General features: G+C 48.9%; 1 protein-coding gene across 3 annotated transcripts in view; it reads right to left on the minus strand.

The window, feature by feature from the left end:
• The window catches only part of SEPTIN11 (septin 11), a 43,648-nt gene that overhangs the window by 23,573 nt on the left and 622 nt on the right, over nt 1-19,453 (minus strand). For 2 of the 3 annotated variants that reach the window (XM_054283867.1, XM_054283866.1), the window contains exon 1: nt 19,176-19,266. The exons of the other annotated variant lie outside the window; for it this stretch is intronic. In XM_054283867.1, coding sequence (XP_054139842.1) covers nt 19,176-19,229 — 54 coding nt within the window. In that variant the 5' untranslated portion in view covers nt 19,230-19,266. Of the gene's footprint in view, nt 1-19,175; nt 19,267-19,453 lie in introns of those variants that run through there. 3 annotated transcript variants of the gene reach the window in all.

Here is a 19,453-nt window from a genome sequence, read left to right on the forward strand (position 1 = left end):
TGAGCACAGTCAGTGGGCTGGGTTTGATCCCAGCTCAGTCACCCCTCTGGGAACTGGGCACCTTGGGCTGAAGAGCAGTCAAGGGCTGACCCAGCTCCTGCTCCCCCCCAGAGCCCTGTGTGCACCGCTCGGGAGTTTGCCGGTTACTGCAGCCCCGAGATACGAGCAAAGTCTCTGTTTCGTCCCACACATCCAAAGAATGAACTGCAGTTCTTCAGTTTTTGGTCTCAGAGTTGCTTAATATATCTTATCTATAAAAGTTTTCTCCTGTCCAGCTGAGGTCTGCTCAGCAGGACAGTCAGCAGCACTCTGACCGCCCTCGGGGCAGCGCTGTCTCTTTAGACTGAACTCTGTATAACATGTTTACAATCACTTTCCAATAGCTATCACCTATGTTAGACAGTGAACTCCTATTCTAAATCAACCCCAAAGTGCCAATAACACGGCAGAAGATGGAGGTAGAGAAGGAGAAGAAGAAAGGCTGGACACACCCAAGTGCCTCCATCTTGTCACCAAAAACTCCCATTCCAAAAAATGCCAAAATCCACCCTTTCATCCAGTGATAATTTTATTATTACACTGCTTAAACTTCTGCAGCTTCCAGGTCCTCATACAAAGCTGCTCCATGGGTCATAATCAAACCCACAGGTGTTCTGCTCCCTTGCTCCCAGCTTCAGGATCCATGGACAAGATGAGCATGGGTGAAACCGCAGTTCCACAGACTCCTGCAAAGACCAGCCAGCTTGCACCAGATGTGCTGCTAGACTTGGGTGTCTGGATGTTCTCACACGTTGGAGAGCTTAAGACATCCCAAAAGCAGTCTGTATTTTTAAACTCTTCCTCAAGGCAGTCATGTCTCCTGTACTGAATCCTGCCTTACAGGGCACTGTTTCCCCTCCCTCTTCCCATACCATCCATGAGCAGGACGGGATTCTGAACAGCCAGAGCTATGTGCTAACCCCTACAAAAACTAGGGAATGACATGAACAAATAAATGCTTGTTTCTTGGGAAAAGATGCTGATCACTTGACTGCTCTTTGCAGAAAGCCCTACAAGGCATCCCACAGTCGATATTTCTTGGATCAACAATGATCTTCAAGCTGCTGTTATCACAGCTGCTGGTTTCAACTGCAGCAGGGGAAGGGAAGGGGTAAGTTGAGCAGAGACAGGCCCCCAGAGGCACAGCAAATACTACTTACCATTACTTTATATAAAAAGATTGATTGTCAGGCACTCACATCCCACTGCTCTTCATTTTAAGGGGGTAAAAAAGCCCTGCAAAAGGCAAGAATGGGTTTGCAGTCTCAGAACCCTCTCAAAGCTCTTTTAGATATCTTTTTCTTAACACATAACTCCTGGTGGCAATGGTTTCACACATCAGGCAATGCTGTAATGGATGGCCTGTGGCAAACAGTGGGTTTGGCTGGACAGGAATCAGTGAAGCCCTATAAAACAATTCAGCTGATAAGGCACGTGCAAGGCAAGTCAGCTCATTCCTCCCAAGCCACAACAGCTTGGCAGGGCCAGCAGGAATGAAGTTTTTCCTCCTCCCTGGAGTCAGGAACAGCACATCTGTGTGTGGACAGGGAGCTGGAGGTAAAGGTGGTCCCCATGTCACTCCTCCAGAAGCAGCACAAAGCAGAGCTGAGTCCTTACACTTCCAAAAGTGTCTGGCAGTGGATTGGAAACAAAGCAAAGTTGCTCCTCTCCCAGGCAGGAAAAAAGCCCCACTCCCAAAAGGCCAAGGGGAGAGTTCCACAAGGACATTTACTGTCCCAGTCTGCTCCCCTCGCTCAGGACTCAATCATGATGGTGGCTATTCCCCAGTCCAAGCAAGCTCCTGGCTGAGCCCCTTTTGCTTTAAGGCTGCTGGCAAAACATTCCCCTTGGGCCCCTCCCAGCCCACTGCTGCTGGCAGCTGGGGGTCAGCTTCACACGGCCTCCCAAGAGTTAAAGAAAACAAAAACCAGCCTCAAATTCAAGAGGGGAACAAGGCTGGTATGCAAAATATTGAGCTCAACACCAAATATGAAGCAAGTGTTTAGTTATTTGAGGCCACACGACTTAGGAGGCACCTTTAAGAAATTCTAAAAGCTTTTATTGTTGTCAGCAGCTCAGACCAGCAACATTTTTGACTCATTACTAGGTCAAATCATCTTAGATGCTGCATCCAAAGCCAGGGACCTCAGGGATAGTTTAGTCTGCTCAGATAAAAAAGCAGCTCAGGCAAGAGCAGGAGCACAGAAGCAAGGAGTAGTCAGGAGGAGAAAGATCTATCCCCCTCCCAGAGTTAAATCCAAGAGCTCATGTCCCTGCCAGGAGGGTACCAAGTATTCCCAGTGCCTAAGCCAGAGCCAAGCTCCCTGTTCCTTCCAACAGCACCCATAACTCCACTCCCCTTCCTTACACAGAGTTAAGGGATGGCCAAACCCTTAACTGCTGGACAAATGGATTTATGAATAGCACGGGGAGAACATGGGAAGCAAGAACAACTCCCTTCCCCTCCTAGGCGTGCAGGGATGCCAGAAGAAAAGGGCTGATAGCAATCAATCAGTTAATCCGTTCAGAAAGAGGGGAAGGACTTCTTGGCTGTTGTTTCAGGGTAAGATAACCATCAGTGTCACCAGCAGAGGAGGGGGAGTTCCTGGCTCCACGCTGCTGCTGCTGGCTGGCTGCAGGCTCGGGCAAATGTCTGCACAAGTTACTTGAGTCTGGGAGGTCCTTGGTTATTTTTCTTCCCCCTTGCTTTCTTTCCCCCCCCCCCTTTTCTCTCAACGGGGAGAGCAGACCCCTGTGGAAGGCATGCTCTCATTCTGTACATTAATGTGTCAGTCAAGCCATGAAGATCTGTGCTTCGCTGCCTGCCACCAAGCCACCAGTGACTCACTGCTGCAGCTATTGTCCCTGAGGGATGGACTGCAGGAAAGCATCTTGATCTTCCTGGATAAAAGCTGGCACCAGCTGCAGCTGCCCAGGGACACACAGCTCCCCACCAGGCCCCTGGCCCAGCCCTCCAGCAGCATCAACCACAAGAGCAAGGAGCCAGGTCTCTGCTCCCAGGAACAGGGAATGCTGTCAGCAGGGCTATGCCACACTTGGCTCCCTTGCTCATTAAACTGGGAGGTCACAGGGAATACAAAAAGGCTCTCCCTGATTTTGCCTTTAATCCCCAAGAATCGGGGTGGCAGAAAAGGTCATTTTGTGGAAGGAAGGCTGGAAGCAACTTGACCAACAGAGCACTGGGCAGCAGCAGATGGGGAAGAGCAGGTGTGGGACTCATGCTGCCCCCCTTGCAGAAAATAATGCTCTACAGATAAAATCTCATGGAACTGCAGAACCTCCGGCCAGAGGAGGCTGCCACTGAGACCAAGTAAGGAGTTCACCTGAGCAGATGCCCCCAGAGGCTCTGGTGATGCTGGACACACCTCCACAGGCAGTAACACACGGGAGCAACGCTCCGTGCAGGGCTGGCCCCCTGAACGAGGGGCAGGATGGCAGAGGGGACAACGAGCAGGCACCACAAGCCGGTCCCTGCTTAGGTGCGGCCCACACACACAGAGCCAGCGTGCAGCTCCAAGCTCGCCCAGCACGGATGCCACAGGGGGTGGGAAGCACAGGGCCCACCTCCCGAAGGCGCAGCACCAAATGTCCTGGTTTGCAGCGCTCACAGCTGCGAGAGCCACCCCTGTCACACGGCAAGGACACGCTTCCCGCGGCCCAGCCAGCCCCGCGCCTCCGGGCACGCCGGCGGGGAAGCGAGCGGAGCTGCTTACATTGGCAAGCGGCTGGAACTCGGCGGGAGCACGGAGGGAAAAGGATACAGTTGCATTCTTCTGGAAAGAGGGAAGTCAGCAAAATCTGACCACTCAGGAGGGGCAGCAGAGAGTGGGAACGAGCATTTGTCTTCAGGCAAAATGTTTGGCTAAAGGTCAGCACAAGCTCAGAGCACTCACAATTCCATGTATGCCAAGGACTGACATAAAAGACATTTTCCTCCATAGGTTTCCAAAAACCACGGACCTTTCTATTTGGAGGCAAAGTGACTAATGCTTCTAACAGCCCCTGATGTCACAAACTGCTAACCAGCAAAAGAAAAAAAAAAAAAGCTGGACTTTGGGGATGATAAGGACCATATGTGCATTCCAGCAAGGCTTGTAAACTCGCTGAAGGGAAAAAAAAAAAAAAAAAGAAAGAAAAAAGGAGAGAGGAAGGAAGGGGGAAAAAAAAAAAGACATAATGTGACAAACAAGAATGAAGACCATCCAAAGGCAGAGCCCAATGAGAACCAGATGCTCTGTGCTTCTCTGGCCAATCTCTCTCCTGACAGGAGGACGACGTGCAACATTCCCTCTCTGCCCGCCTGTGCGGGGCTGAGGGAATCCAATGGGAGCTGCTGCTCCTGCCAGCCGCCCGTGCCGACCTCTCCTCCCGCTTCAATGGCAGCGCCCCTGCCCTCGGGCTGCTGCAGTGCCACACAGAGGGAAGGGCAAACCTGCCCCTGGAGCATCCCCACCGCTCCCTCAGGCAGGCACAGCACAGAGAGCTGCGGGCTCCTTCCCGTGAGCCCTGAAACGCTGCACAGTGACACGACACGAGTCAGGCTGTGACTCCAGGCCAGCTGACACCAGCCCGGACCAGAAAAGGCCCAGTTTTTGCTAGACTTGAGAACTTGCCACCTTAAGAGTTAAAAACAACTCCCATCAGAAGGACAGAAGCCAGCTGGGAGACAGCAGGAAGGCACATTGCTGTATGGCCATTAGAAACACTGCTCTCTCCCACTTCTTTGCCCTTTTCCAGCCCTTCTGGCTGCACAGTGCCACACCACCACAGACACAGTCCAGCAAGGCAGCAGAGAGAGAAAATCCAACAGTCATTTCCTTCTGTATTTCACTATCATGCTCTTAAAATAGCCTTGAAACAGCTGCACCCCGGGCCATTAAGTCATTGGATCTATACTTTGCTCAAAGCTGGAGGCACAGCCCAACATGGGACCTGCCACAGAGGGAGGGGTGACACATGAACTCGGCAAGATTCCAGTTACACCCACAGAGAGGAGGGAGCTCTCTGGGACACTGCCCCCAGGCACAAAAAGGCAGAATTAAGACAAACCTGGCAACAGAGCATGCGACCCCATTGCCAGGCTTTCCTCCAACCTTCCACCAACTCCAGTCCAGTTAGGGTTGTGAGCACAACCAGAGCAGAGGAAGGATTTTGAGAAAGGAAAGCAGCCCTAAGGGCTTGCTTACAAAGTGTAACAAGGCAGCACTGTTCCAATACCTGACTCACATTAAGGGCCCCTGGGACACAAAAAGCAGCAGCTTTCCTTGAGGTGGCAAAGGCACAGCCCAGCAGGGCTGCCTCACAGTTCCTTAACCCCACGTGCTCCTTCCTGAAAAGCTGCAGGCACATATCAAGGGCATGTTTTGTCAGCTCCCATTCAACAAGCTGCAGGACTGGAAGGTGCCCCAGCTCGTGCTCTGGATAATGAATGATCCCTGGGACTCAGGAGCAGGATCCATGTTAACACTGTGCCCTGCTGGCCTGCTCAGGGGCAGGTGGGGGACACTGTGGCTGCCTGGCACACGGACACAGCTCCCAGGCAGGGCACCGGAGCTGTGCCTATCAATGCACACAGCTTCAGACCATTTATTTACCACTTCTCTTCATCCTGGACTAAAGAGCTCAGGATCTATCACAGTAGCCGTCCCCACACTTAAATTCTGAGCTAACACAGATGTACATACACACATGGCTTATCCCATGCCCAGGTACCACAGCAGCAAGTATAAACCAGTCCTAACATCAAACTAATCATCACCCAGTTCCTTGACAAATCCCTACCAAGGCTTGCAGAGCCCAAAAAAGTGCTAAATACACACAGGAGTTCCCCAGGGAAACTTTACTGGTCCAGCATTACCCAGGAAGTGTCAATCCAGCACCAACTGGATTCAAAAGAGTTAGCTCAGACCACCTCTTCTTAAATTCATATGCAACACATATGTGCATATATTGCACTAAGGTTGTTAAGTAAAAGACCAGAGAAAACATCTTGTGTTTAGCCAAGCCCAGTGTTATCATCCTCACTCGAGTGTGATACTGACCAAGTAACCAGAAAACAAAGCAAAAGAACCAGCTTTGAATGAATTCATGGCACAGCCTATATGCTGAGTGTTGAGTCACAGCCCCCACATCTGCTTTGAAAAGGGAAACAGAACACACCAAGTCCCTCATGGCACACAGAGCTCTTCCAAGGCGCCACAGAAATCCTTCAACGTGAACAAGAAAAGGTCAGCAATCAATAAATATTGAAAATCACAAATACTGTTTGCCTTAGCACACAGTTTTTCATCTTCAGGAAGAAGGAAAGGGGAATTAAGTTAGATTGAATCTGCATGTGGAGAAAAAGGTGAAGGTTTACTCAATTATTTGGCCCACAGTTTTGGAATACTAGTCCATAGACTTGGAGCTCTCAACTACCTCAAAGCAATAAAGTTCCCCACTTGCCTTCAGCAAGTCCTGGTTTTCGTGCCCTAAACAGGGAAAGCCAACACAAAAATTTTTATGAATAGGAGCAATTCTATATTTCAACTGAATTACTTCCTTCCCTCCACTGCACTAACTCCAAATTTTTGTGGTTACCTTGAAAGACCATGTTTTGTCTTTCCAAAAAACCTCCTTGGCTAGAGCTTCTCCGGAGAAAAGGCCATCTGATCTAGGCCTGCAGCACAGCCACAACACTGGGATTGTTAGGAGATGGGATAGAAGGCCACCCTCCATCAGGTTTTTTATCCTCCTTGTGTTTTGTTGCACTGATAACTGCTACAGAAGCTTCACATTTCTGGAGTCGATAGACACTGCAGGACAAAACAGATTTCCCACATGCAGCCCACAGCCAGGAATGTTCCCACAGCCCTCTCCATACCCATCACTTGCTAAGGGGCAGGACCACAAAGAGGTGTCACGGCCACTACGATCCTGGTGGTGCTCCAAGCCATACAGAGTCCCCGGACAGGACACCAGCAATTGCCCAACATACACTCCAAAGTGTCTGAACTCCATAAATGCATAGCTAAACAAACATTCACAGCACCAGACAGAAGAAAGGATTAACTCTCTACTCACAAGGAATCCAAGGATTAGCTTGACAGCTCCAGTTTTTGAGCTGGAGCAGAGATAAACCTTTCATTCCAGAGATTTAAATCAAGTCCCAGAAGTATCAGGAATCCCACGCTGCCCCACGCCTATGTTCTGGAGTTTATCTTGCTCCTGCCCACTCCCAAGAGCTGAAGCTTTCCTTGCATTCCAGCTGCTGGTGACAAAGTAACCCAGTGTGAAGGACGTGGCAGAACAAGTCCCCAGCACAGGCCACCAAGGTCTCTCTGTGACGCAGCACAGCCCAACTCCTTTCAGCAGCTGACCATCGATGGCCCTTCCAGAACACATCCCCAGCCTGCCCTGCAAACACCAGCAAGGAAATCCAAAGCCCATGGCAGCCTCCAAAGGCAGCTCAAGCAGCACCACCACCCTACAAGAAAAGGGTTTTTCCACAGGAGACGAGCCTGGGAACTCCACAGAGTGGGGAAGAATCTTCCCCTCAATTACAAGCAATACCACCCAACACCAGGCTTATGTGACAAGGTTCTTTTGCAAGGTCCTCTTTTCCAAACACATCTATAACTGGGACAGCAATTCCTGGGGAAGAAAATCAAAAATGTCATTGGTGCAGGCGGGATTTTATTGTAAAGGCAGCGAGGCCACAGCTGGGTGGATGCAGCAGCCTCCTGAGCTGTGTGAGCACAGCTTCCACCCCAGGGCTGGATGCTGGCAAGGGCAGCGTGCACAGTGCTGGCAAACAGCAGTGTCACAGCATCAGGCATTTCAAACAGGTTTAGAGCAGATTTATTAGTGTAATCCTAATAATGCAAATAAAGACAGATGCAAAACTGGCATAAGCTGCTGCATATGGAAAAACCTCCCCACATGCCCCTTCACCAATGGCTGTTACTAAAGCACAAGCCTGTACAGCCACCCTTCTCCTCCTTCCTCCCTCAATGCAAGGGCTTTGGGGGCTCCAGTGACACCCCAAGTCCCCTCATGTCAGCAGGTTCAGATGCTTCCAGCCCCTGAACCTTCGGCCAACTGGTAGTTTCCATAAGCTTAGCTTTTGCTGGTGAACAATTTTCCTTTCTACCCTAGAAAAAGGGACACACATAGCCCAAACCAAAGAAAAAAAATACACCCAACAAAAAACCCCAACAATGAGAACAGTGTCTAAATGTACAGCACAAGGAAATAAAGAGAAAAATATTTTCCTTTTGGCTGTTGCTAAGTTTTATTAACCCTAACTATTGTTTGAACATCTACACGTAGAAAACAACAATTCCTAAAGAATTCCTTTCTACACACAAACCTACGTTAGTGGCTACGTTCCAGATGCTAATTAAACAAATTTCTAACAATAAAATCCTCTTAGGACTTACACACAATTCCAAGGACTTGATCCAAAACCTACTATCAACTCTGTGTTTGGTGCATTCTCCCCCCATCAGTCCCAGAGGCAGACTTGCCCTAGCTGCTACTTCTTCCCAAGTTCTTCATCCCAACAGAGTGTCTGGCAGAGCTGTATGCTCAGAGAGCTCCTGGTATGTGTCAAATCTGCAGAACATTTGAGGATTATGCTGCATTTCAACCTATCCACTGGAACAATGGGCATTTGTAACAAGAGAGGCAGCAAGCAGCCCTTTACACACACAGCAGAAGGAGAACTTGGCCAGGATGTGTGAGAGAAGATGTTTTTGTGGCTGGCAAAGGAGTAAGCTCCACAAGGGGACCAAGTTATCCAGCAGGCAGGCAGCTGCTCAGAGGCAAGCACTGCTCTATCGTGGGACTGGGTCTAGAGGCATAAAACGCAAAGGAATTCCATATAACACAGATCAAGCACAGCAAATCTCCTTGGAGCCATCTGGAATTATTTAAAATCCACCAAGATCCTCACAGGTAAGTGGTGCACATCAACTTGTGCAGAGTGAAGGCTTGCCAAGGCACAGCTATTGTTTAAGGCTCCCCTCAGCTGTGAGGATACACTCTGATATTAAAGCCAGAACTCAAAGACGTTTTCAGCCCTGCCACAGAATGGATGGATGAGCAGAGAGCAAATAAACCACAACTGGTGGGAGGCAGGTACGGATCCTGCCCTGTGCACTGTCCAAGGCTTCCCATCCGCATTCCAGGGCTCCCAAACACCTTTGTGAGCCGGACCTCTGGCTTCGGGTACCTCAGTCATCCTCGGGCCGTCCCAGTGTCACGACAGTTTAATTAAAAGCAGGAGCCTGCAAAGCTGGAAAGAGACCTGCAGCGCTGCTGGGCTCACATCCGCCTCTGGAGCCTGGTGCCAAGGGAAGGCACCCAACACCAGCTCCCGAGCCAGGGGACAGGTCTGGAGTGGGACCCAGCTGCCCTGGAGCTGCAACATCAAGTAACCTTGCACCTGCCCAGACAGCCCAATTACCTGGAACGAGGAAATTGTCCTCCCAAAGATGCTGCTAAGGCCGCTTGGGAAAAGCCTGCAGCCAAAACCATCTCCCCTGTGCTGCTCCCCACTTCCCGTCTGGTGCATGCAGCAGACTCAGACTTAATGCATTTCTGGTACTTTGGAGCGTCCTGCTGAGAGCCCAGCTCTGCACAAGGGCCAGGCTTTAGGAGCTAAGTGGGACACTTCCAAACATCACCCTGCGCTAATCCAATGTTATTTTTCCCACAGCAGCCCGCCGCTCACAAGACCGTTGGCAGAGGTTTGCAAACCACTGGCACTCACCCACATTCTCTGGAATCGTGTCCTTCCAAATTCATAAATTATTCCGTATGCAAGCTGCTGCAACGTCCATTAGCTGTGGGAGCTGCTAGAAGGTTCAACTGGAGCCAGCACCCACCCCCACAGATTAATTAATGCTGGCCTCCACATTCTGCTTCAACTGTCCACCCCATTCATGTTTGCACTGCGAAGGGAAAGCAGAAGCAGTTGGGTTCAGACTGAATTTTAATTTCTGCCCTCCTGTCAAGGCTTGTGCTTTAGCCTGTAACAGAGCAGTGTTAAACAAACCCCACACTTGCAGTGTTCTTCTCCCTTACACCCCAAAAGCCAACAGGCAGAATTCCCCGGAGTACTATGCCTCTGGAAAGTCCAGCTGCTCGGATTTCTCCAGAACAGCCAAGCTAAACACAACCCAAACTCTTGCAACCTTATGAGTGCAGAAGATGCATACTGCACTGCTCTTGGTTGAAATCCATAGCTCAAGACAGCTTCTGGAAAAGAACATTTTGCAAGGCTGTTTCTCTGAATAACAGCAATAAGCAAGAGGATTTGCCATTAGCTTGCACCTCCCACAGTTACTTTACGCTGTAGCTTTTTGTGCTCGCGGTACTCAGATTTCTCATCCCTTTTTTCTCCTCAACTCCTCTCTTTCCCTGGAAGCACCAGGACAGGCAGTGAGGCATCCCTCCGCTAGCAAAGCCCTTGGCTGTTGGGCCTGGCCAAGCCCTGTGCCAGCACACAGCAGCTGAGAAGGACTGGGACAGATGAGCAGGCTCCGCTGTGCCGGCCTCAGCTCCTGCAGCAGCCCAGCTCTAAAGACCTGACAGAGCAGGTAAATCCTGCTGCACATTCATGGAGCCAAACCTAAGGATTCAGGAAGACAAACACACCCCAAGGCAAATGATGGCTGCTCCAAGCAAGCACTTCCTGCAGAGGTCTAGGGAAGATTAGTTCACATGAAGGAGCTCCTTGCTCTGACATGCTCTGTAACTCCAAGCGCTGCAGACCCGCCTAAGCCAAAACTGGGGCACAATTCCCCTGTGCAGTGCACGTTTCTGCCCTTGGCTCCAGCGAGTTAATGAGATACCAAAGCGAGGGATCTGCTGCTGCATATCCTTTATTAAGATTGCAGCCTCCATCTCCACGTTGCTCAAAGCAGGAGGTGATGCACGAAGCCACAAGCAGCCCTGCCTGGGTTGCTCATATCCCAGAGCAGATGGGGTCTGACAGATAAATACCTGCTGAGGAACTCGGGAAGCCTTCAAAGAGGAAGGCTAATGCCTGGCTCTTCCTCCCACAGCTGTCCAGGAGAAGGAGCTGAGTCTGTACATGCAGCATCAGGGCTCCCACGTCACATATCAGCACTTGGCCAGCAGCACATGCTGACCCCAGGAGAGTCAGTGCAGGCTGGAACAGCCCTGCCTCAGGTGCTTGATGTCTTAATTCACATTTTCTGAGGTCACTCAGTAGCCCCTGAGGGTGCCAACTAGAGCATAAACCTCGAGAGCGGGCTTGCACTACCTTCCTACTCACACAGTACCCAGGAGGATGGCACACATCCAGCCATCTCCATCCTCCTTCCTTCCACCCAGCACCACTGGGCCACTATCCTCTGCAAGGCACGGCAACAAATCGGGAATACGAGGCTCCAGCCCTGAGCAGCTTCCAATTGCCAAGATGTTTCAGCACACACAGCTCAGAAAAAGATACATTTACCACAGCGTGGATACTGACAACATCCACACACCCTTCCCCTGGGACTCCTTAGTGTGGATTTTACATAGGGACCAACCACCTACTTCATGCCAGAAACATTTTCTAGCTGGTGCGAACTTTATAGCTCCCTTCAAACTGAAACCAGGACAGCACATAAACTGTATCACAGCTAGCCTGCATTTATACTTCTGGCTTTCTGGCTCAACCCACTGGAAGAAACCATCAGGTTACTTGGTTAGGCTATGAAAATCCTGCTTTTCTCAGGTTATATCAAAATGCTGTAAAGCATATCCCATTGGAAGAAAAATAAAGCTTTTCCGAGCTCCATGCCTGGCAAAGCCAAACCTAGAGGAAAAGTAGTATGTTCAGTAACAGACAGGAGTCACATAGCAACCCACAATTTCAAATAATGTTTTGTTTAAGCAACAAAACACCTCTGGCTTTTTGTTTAAATGGTTCTGGCCTACACCAGAGAAATTAAGTATCACTAAGGAATGCACTACATGAAAATTGCCCTCAACTGCACTCAGGCAAACCCAGAGAAACAGGGTCAGAGTTACTCACACTGCTCACCTTTAAACCCTTCCTCCTTATTGTTACATCTCCTTGAAAACACAACTTGCATATTACCCTATTTGAATAGCTATTTTCTTCAAGGCAGTTTTAATTAAAAGCATTAATCTGGTAATGCCTCTGTGCCACGAGAGTTCACTCGATTTGGTGCAACAGGGCGAGGTCTGCAGAGGTGACTAGGGTGTGCTATTAATTCTCTGATCACACCTTGGCACCTCACTAAACAAGGAAGGGAATTATCTCCTGCTTTACACATGCACAAAACAAAGGCACACCAAGACAAAGGCATTTGCCCAAGACCACACACCAAATCAGAGGCCGAAGCACTTGCAGCGCTGTCAGCCACACAAACCCTAATCCTAAGTGGCTCTGCTAATTACTGCTCTAATAATTAATAACTGCTCAACTGCAAATGCTGAATAGCAGGAGTGCTTTCCAGCTGGATGAATATTCAGCTACCTGGAAACACACAACCCAAGGTCCCCTGACAGCCTTAGTCAATCACATATCAACAACGAACGTGAATCGTTCCAATTGTTCAGTGACCATCAACTGTGCGTCCCAGAAGGGGAGGCACTGCTCTGAAAAGTTGTTTATTCTCTTACTTTCAGCCAGGTGCTTTCTAAGTCAGACCATCAGGAGAGTCTACTACAGCTTTGCTGAAGAGCTGCCCCACAGTCCAAGTCCACACTTCTTCCATGAAGGCTCTCCCCAAGACGGACATCTCCCCGATCTGGTGTCACTTTTTGCCTCCGCTGGACACCAGGGACTTGTGCTGCAAGCACCAAACCCCCTCCTCTCCCAGAAGACTGAACCAGGCCTGCAAGAAAGGCAGGAGCATCTAAGGGCTCACTTAAAGATGCAAAGATTTAAGGGAGCAGGGGGAGAAAGAAACTGACATAAATTAGGTCAAGTGCTCCTGAAAACTGCCAGTTCCTTTATATATAGCGACAGCACTCTGATATCTTTTAATCTCAGCTTGCCATTGTCAGATATTAGCTGAAATTCCCTGCTTTTGCTCCGGCTGCCATATTAAAGTGCCATGTATTTAATATTAATGAGGCAGATGAAACAGAATGAGACTAGGCTGGCACTTTCTGTGATAAAAGACAGCTTGTGGCAGAAAAGCATTCATTTAAAAGCACTAGGGATTTCTCTTGGCTTGGAAATTACATACAAGATACAGGAAAACAACAAAACCCTTTTCAAATGGAATTAAAAATCTTGATCTTCTGATTCTATAGGTTAACAAAGGCATAATGGTTGACTGGTTGTTTCTTCTGCTAAGATAACCACAGTGGCAGAGACTTGAGTTACCTGGCCAGAATTATGGGAAGCTTTAGCTGAACTGCTGAAACAAGATCTGAAAGATTACTTCCCCCCCCTCCCAGAGTCCATACCCTTGTGCTTACACTCAGGCAAAAAACCTCAGGGCTCAGAGCTCTGCCCAAAAATGCAAAGGTATAGCGAGGCCTGCCATAGGCCAACCCAGACATGAGGCAGATTTGAAGGAGGAAAAAGCAGCAGCCAATGGATGTGGTGATGAAGTGGTGTGATGTGTCACCAGACGATATCACAAAATCCCTGCTCCTCTTGGGGCCTTGACATGAAGATTTGAGGACTGTGCATATGTTCAGTCCCAGATGGCAGCGTTAAGCCTTATAATCACTCCCAACACTTACAGGGAGCAATACCTGCTCACAGTATGACAACCTAATCTTTTCTCTGCAAACCTCAGAATAAATTAGTACTGCTCCCAATTATTTAATTCCACACTTCCTGACAATACCAGCCTTGACACTTCAAACTAGGAACAAAACAACAACAAAGACTATTAAAATAACATCAGCCATGCTGTGGCTGTGTTCCTTCCTAGATATCCAAGAAATGTCATCATACTAACTAAAACTAAAGGAGACAACAGAGGAAAAAAAAATCTTTAATCACAGATGAAGCAAGAAAAGGGAAATCCAACTACATGTATGCACAATCTCTTTACTGGCAACCCTGTACATTTCCTAGACACATCCAGGCGATATGGGGAAATCCATGCAGGGAGATGCCAGGAATGAGTGTCAGCCATAACCTGGTACCTTCACCTTTCCAGGAGGCAAGTTTCTCATTTCCAAGCTAGTCTGTTGCCTGCCAAATTTTGTCCTAGAAAAATTAAGCCAGGACCATCAGCCTGGCATTGTTCATTCACCTGAAAGCTGCCAAAAGCTCCAGACTGACTCAGATCAGAGGAGAAGGGTTTGCACAGGGACTGAAGGGAGATGATTTGAGTGCATCCAAAGGCAAAGGCTTGTCTGTGCCTACAGCAGGAACCCCTATCTGGAAGGCCAAAAGCAGCCCTGCAATTCCACCTCTACTGCAGGTCACACTACTGTACTCCCTGTGAACCCCTCTTCGTGCTGCCCTGCAGAGCCACAAGCTCACGGGGTCACCAAACAAACCATCTCTCCAGCTTGAGCCTTTCACTTTCTCTACAGACAAAAACAGAGCTGCCACCACCAGACTGCCACAATCTTAATTCAAGCCAAGTTCACACGCTTACACAATGCACTTGGTGCATTCAGCACATCTGGTAAATAAGTTCTGTTGAGCCTTTTGCTTACAGGACACTGTAATTGACTTTGCACCCAGCAAAGCCACCCAGGGAAATACCTTCAGATCCACTGACAGCCCCGAACGGCCCAGAAAGACATTTAAAAACATCCCGCCAAGGAGTCAAAACAGTGCCTCACTTCCACACCCATCATGTGAGAGAGGTTAATGTAATTCCTGAATGAAAGTCATGAGAGGCATGCAGATTTCCAGGAACAATTTCTATTAGAACTACTGCTGTGCACAGGAATCAGCTCTCAGGAGCCACCGGCAAAGCGGGGGCAGCAACCGTGGCAAAACCAAAGTGTTTTAAAACCAAAGTGTTTTTAAACCAAGTCTTTTTCTATTAGCTTCTGCCAAGTATTCACGAGCAGATCTGGTAAAGAAATAACCCATAATTACAGTACTTCAATAACATATTTACAGCAGCTAGATCCCATCTGAAAATAAACCCAGAAATAGAAAATCCAATTAGACAATAGAATGACCTAAAGAAGCTGTAAGCTCAGAAGGAAGAAAGCACCAACTCCCCAAAACAGCAGCAGTCTGCTTTTTGACAGCACCTTATGTGGGATGCTACTACAGAAAACAAAACCTTAAGCCTGCAAGAAAAGATGCAGCTTCTTCCTATTTGTAGACACTTCAAGAGCTCCAATTGCAAATTCAGATCCTAACCCTGTGTCACCAAAACCATGGGCACAGCCTGTGTCTTTAAGTAAGGAGTTCCAAAGATAGCTCAAAACTCATAAATCACAGAGCTCAGCAAAATAACTGTACTAGCAGGCAAAGGCAGTATTGGCCTTTGGACTACAGCTTGTGCCAGCAGAGCACCACTTAGATGGGATGAGCAGAGCACTTCAGAGATGGAGAAAGTTTCTAGAAAGGCTGGGACCTGCTAAAGGAAAAACCACAGGGAGCTGTTCTTCCTCCTTGTGGCTCTTCCTTCAGCACCTTGTGCACGGCCAACTGGACCTTGCCTACACTCCCGTTCATCACACCTGCCCAAGCTGTGGGCAAGAACAGTTCTGGCAACAAAGTCCTGACCCACAGGTGTCTAAACCAGGCACCAGGGTGCAGAGGATGGGGAAATGCATCCAGATTGGAGGGAGCAGCCAAGAAGGGGCATCTCCATCTCTTACTCCCACTGCATAGGACACAAACAAGGACTCTGTGGAGCAAGAACAACATTTGGGGTAAATTTCCATTGAGGCTGCTGTGAGCTAAGAGAGAGCCCAAAGTGGGTTCTGTGTCTCTGCTCCAGCAGCAGCACTGAACTGTCCCCGTGCCGTGGTGTTTGTCTGAACCATTATTCCGCATCGCTTCCTCCAGCGGGCTGGAGAGCTGCTCAGAGAGCTGGAAGTGAAGGCAGCTACACAGCGTACCTAAAAAAAGCTTAGAGTACTATTGGGAGGCTTTTCTTGTTTATTTTTACATCACCTGGTCACATCCAACTGCTCTACGCTGAAGCTGCTACAGAATCTTTCCCTGAAAGAGCCCCTGCAGCTCACAGGACTGAAGCCCAGAGCCAAATCACGCCAAGGGCAAGGCTGGATGAAGCTGCAGCATCTGCCAAGCCAAGAGAAGACCCTGTGCCCTTGGCATCTCTCCTGCCAAGCAAGCACTGAGCAGCCTCACACCCGTGCTCCCAGAATTACCTCAAAGAGCCACAGGGCTGCTGCAGGGGTGGGAAGGGGATACATAAAACATGCCTCAGCTGTGCGTAAATATTTTATTCCTCAGATTCATGCTTAGTCAATCCTCATCATTATTTTAGGGGCCTTACTCAGGCACTAAAATTGCTTCCCCATCATCTCACCTACATAAAGCAAGGACTTTGCAAGTATCTCAAGTATCTGACTCCAGCTCAGCTCATTCACACTGCAAAACCTAGAGGTCCTGCGTGTGTGGTGGGCACATACACAACCTGCCCCGTGACCAAGGCTGTGCTGAAATAAAAGCAAGGAGGAGGCAGGTTCCCACCACTGTTAGCATCAACAGGAGCAGCAAGAATTGTCTGAAAGAATTTCCTACTGCCAACAGACAGCGAGGTGAATAAAGGAAACAAAAAGGTCACAAATTAAAATACAGTCCTGTGTGCAACACCCAGAGCTTCCTTGGTGCAGACAGCTGAGCCAGGCCAGGCCCAACACTCCCATTCAGCAGCAGCAGGCCAGGAAGGCAAACCCTGTGCCCTGGCCACCTCAGCAATCCAAGCAGTGCCACCCACATCCACAGCATCACCACGTTCAGTGAGAGCAGTGTGCAGCCCCACAAGGCAGAAGCATGGTAGCCCCTTCCCCGCTGCCCATCTCTTGTCCCAGGCCAGCGCTGGCCCTGTGGCACTCAGCAGCACACACAGATGTGGCTCTCCAAAGGTGCTGCCCCCAGCTCTTGCTGAGCCCAGTGAGTGTCAGCAAATCTGCTGCTAAAAGACAAAGCACAGAGGCTTCAGCCCCGCACAACCTTCCCATCTCCCTCGCCTTCCTCCCCTCCATGGAAACCAGCAGTCTCTCATTATCAAGTATTTTTAAAACAGATTGAAGAGTAAGAATACATTGTGCTGTTTTAATCTCTCAGATAACATTTTCTATGGTTCCCATGCAAAATCTGCACTCCAGTCTCATTTTCCCTTCAGTTTTTGTTAGACTTAGAGGGGGTACATTAATAAATGAACGTGAGTCTCACTCCTGTAACGCAACCAAGCTCTGGTTCTGTACTCGTTTAGGATAAACACAAAGGGAAGGGTAGGTAGGCCAGGGCCCTCGTCCATACTCAGATCTACCAGCAAACCATCCAACACTGGTCAAGACACTGGGAATTAATACAACAGGAAGAAAAGTGCCCCCTAGCCAGCACATCTCAACAGCTTCCAGACTGGAAGTGGCTTATCTCACACTGAGCCCAGATGACCACAGCATCCTCTCAGCCTGGTTCATGTTTAAGCACAGATATGGATTTCATCAGCTGAGAGCTCCCACAGCAGCTCCCAGCACCCATCCTGCCAAAACTTTGCTTATGCATGCCTCTACATTTGCATGCTGGGATCAGTCTCCATTAAGTCAAATGAAATTACAGGCAGCACATTACACATGTGCCTTCACATCTGTGGGATCAGGGCCTTAAAGGGAAAGCCTCCCATCCGACCAAAACACGCCCTGCTCAGCTACAATTAAACACAGACACTTCAGAGCAGTTTGCTCAAGTTATTTTTCTATGCATACTTTTACAATTAACATAATGTCATATCCTGGCAGGACGTAAAAGGTTGTGACTCAGGAATGTTATCATCATTTTAACTCCAAGTGACTCGCTTTTGGTTTCATTCCTTCCCTTTTTCTTTCCCCCCCTTCCTTTAATTCTCCCTCCAACAAGATGCATGCCATTCGCAGCTCCACTTAATCATGTTTTGTAACAAAGTTGGAAAGGCAAACCTTCACCAGTCTTGCCTTGCTCTAACGTATAATTAACTCTTCCTCCAACTCTGAGCAGCACAACAGCAGCATGCTGTTGCGGGAGCAGGGAGGATTAGATAAGGAGGTACATAAGAGAGAACATGCCCAACACCTCCTGAGTGCCAGGCCACCATCCTTTCTTCTCTTATCAGCCCAAGATAAAACAACTCCCTTGTCCAAAAAGCACGGACTCGGCAGGATGCAGGGTCTGCCCCGCAGCTGCTTCCGAGGAAGCCGAGTGCCCTCCGCCCTCCCTCTCCCACATGCTTCTCTCATGCTGATGGATGCTTCATTCCCCAGTCAGTCCCACGGGGCTGGACTCAGCAGCCCACAGACAAGAATTTGGTTTAACTGGTGCAAAACCCTCTATGGATGCGGTTCTGGGATGGCCATGGGCTTGGAGTCACCAAAATAACCCAAGAGGCTCAGCAGCAGCACCAGTTTAACATAATTAAAAAAAAAAAGCGCCAAACACATTCACAAGAACAAACAGCAATCACATCTTGCAATAAGCCACGTTCCTGAGCCTCTTCATGCTGCAAAGCTACTGCTCCACACAAAGCTAAAAGGCTCTGCTTGGCAATACCCTTCAGCTTGCCCTAAAAAAACCATCTGAAGGCACGCCTTCAATGCATATTCTTACACTGAAAGCCAAACTTCCATTTCCAAGCATGCTTTAGACCTTAAGATCAAGGAAACATTTCAGAAGAAGCCTTACAAATGGCTGGTATAATTTATAGGTATTCTGTTAAGAAGCACCAGCTCTCATTTTGCTTGGTAGCATAACTTCCCCACCTCCAGTAACACCATTAACCCCATCTCCATACATTTGTTTTTCCACATCAGAGGAACCATACAGCCCCGCAGATCCACAAGCACTTAATAAACCCTAAAAGAAACTTGTCTCATCCTGGTCACATCTTGAACGCAGACCATTTTCTTATTTTGAGAGGGAGTCACATGCAAGTCCTCCACTCATGGGCAACTTCTATGTTACTCCCAAGCACAGAAAAAGTTACCGGGAAGTCGGTCAAGTCTCTCCCTCCCCTGGCCGACAATGCACAAAAGCGCATTCAGTCTGGTCACGGTGGAGTTTCATTCACGTTTCTGCAAGCTGGATGCCAGAGAGATTTCCTTTTCTTTCTCGGCATACTTCGTTGTTGTGGGTTTGGGGGCTTTTTCACTTTCTCCCCGTCAGGGGAAAATCTTTTGTCTTTCTCAAAACGAACCTAAAAACCCTCTCGGCCACCACACGCCCAGACAAACGGTCACGCTGGAAAACGCAGGACACGCGTGC

Source organism: Melozone crissalis, unplaced genomic scaffold, assembly GCF_028551555.1.
Source record: "Melozone crissalis strain CALT ecotype California unplaced genomic scaffold, PUWL_Pcris_2 ptg000039l_1, whole genome shotgun sequence".
NCBI classification, from domain to species: domain Eukaryota; kingdom Metazoa; phylum Chordata; class Aves; order Passeriformes; family Passerellidae; genus Melozone; species Melozone crissalis.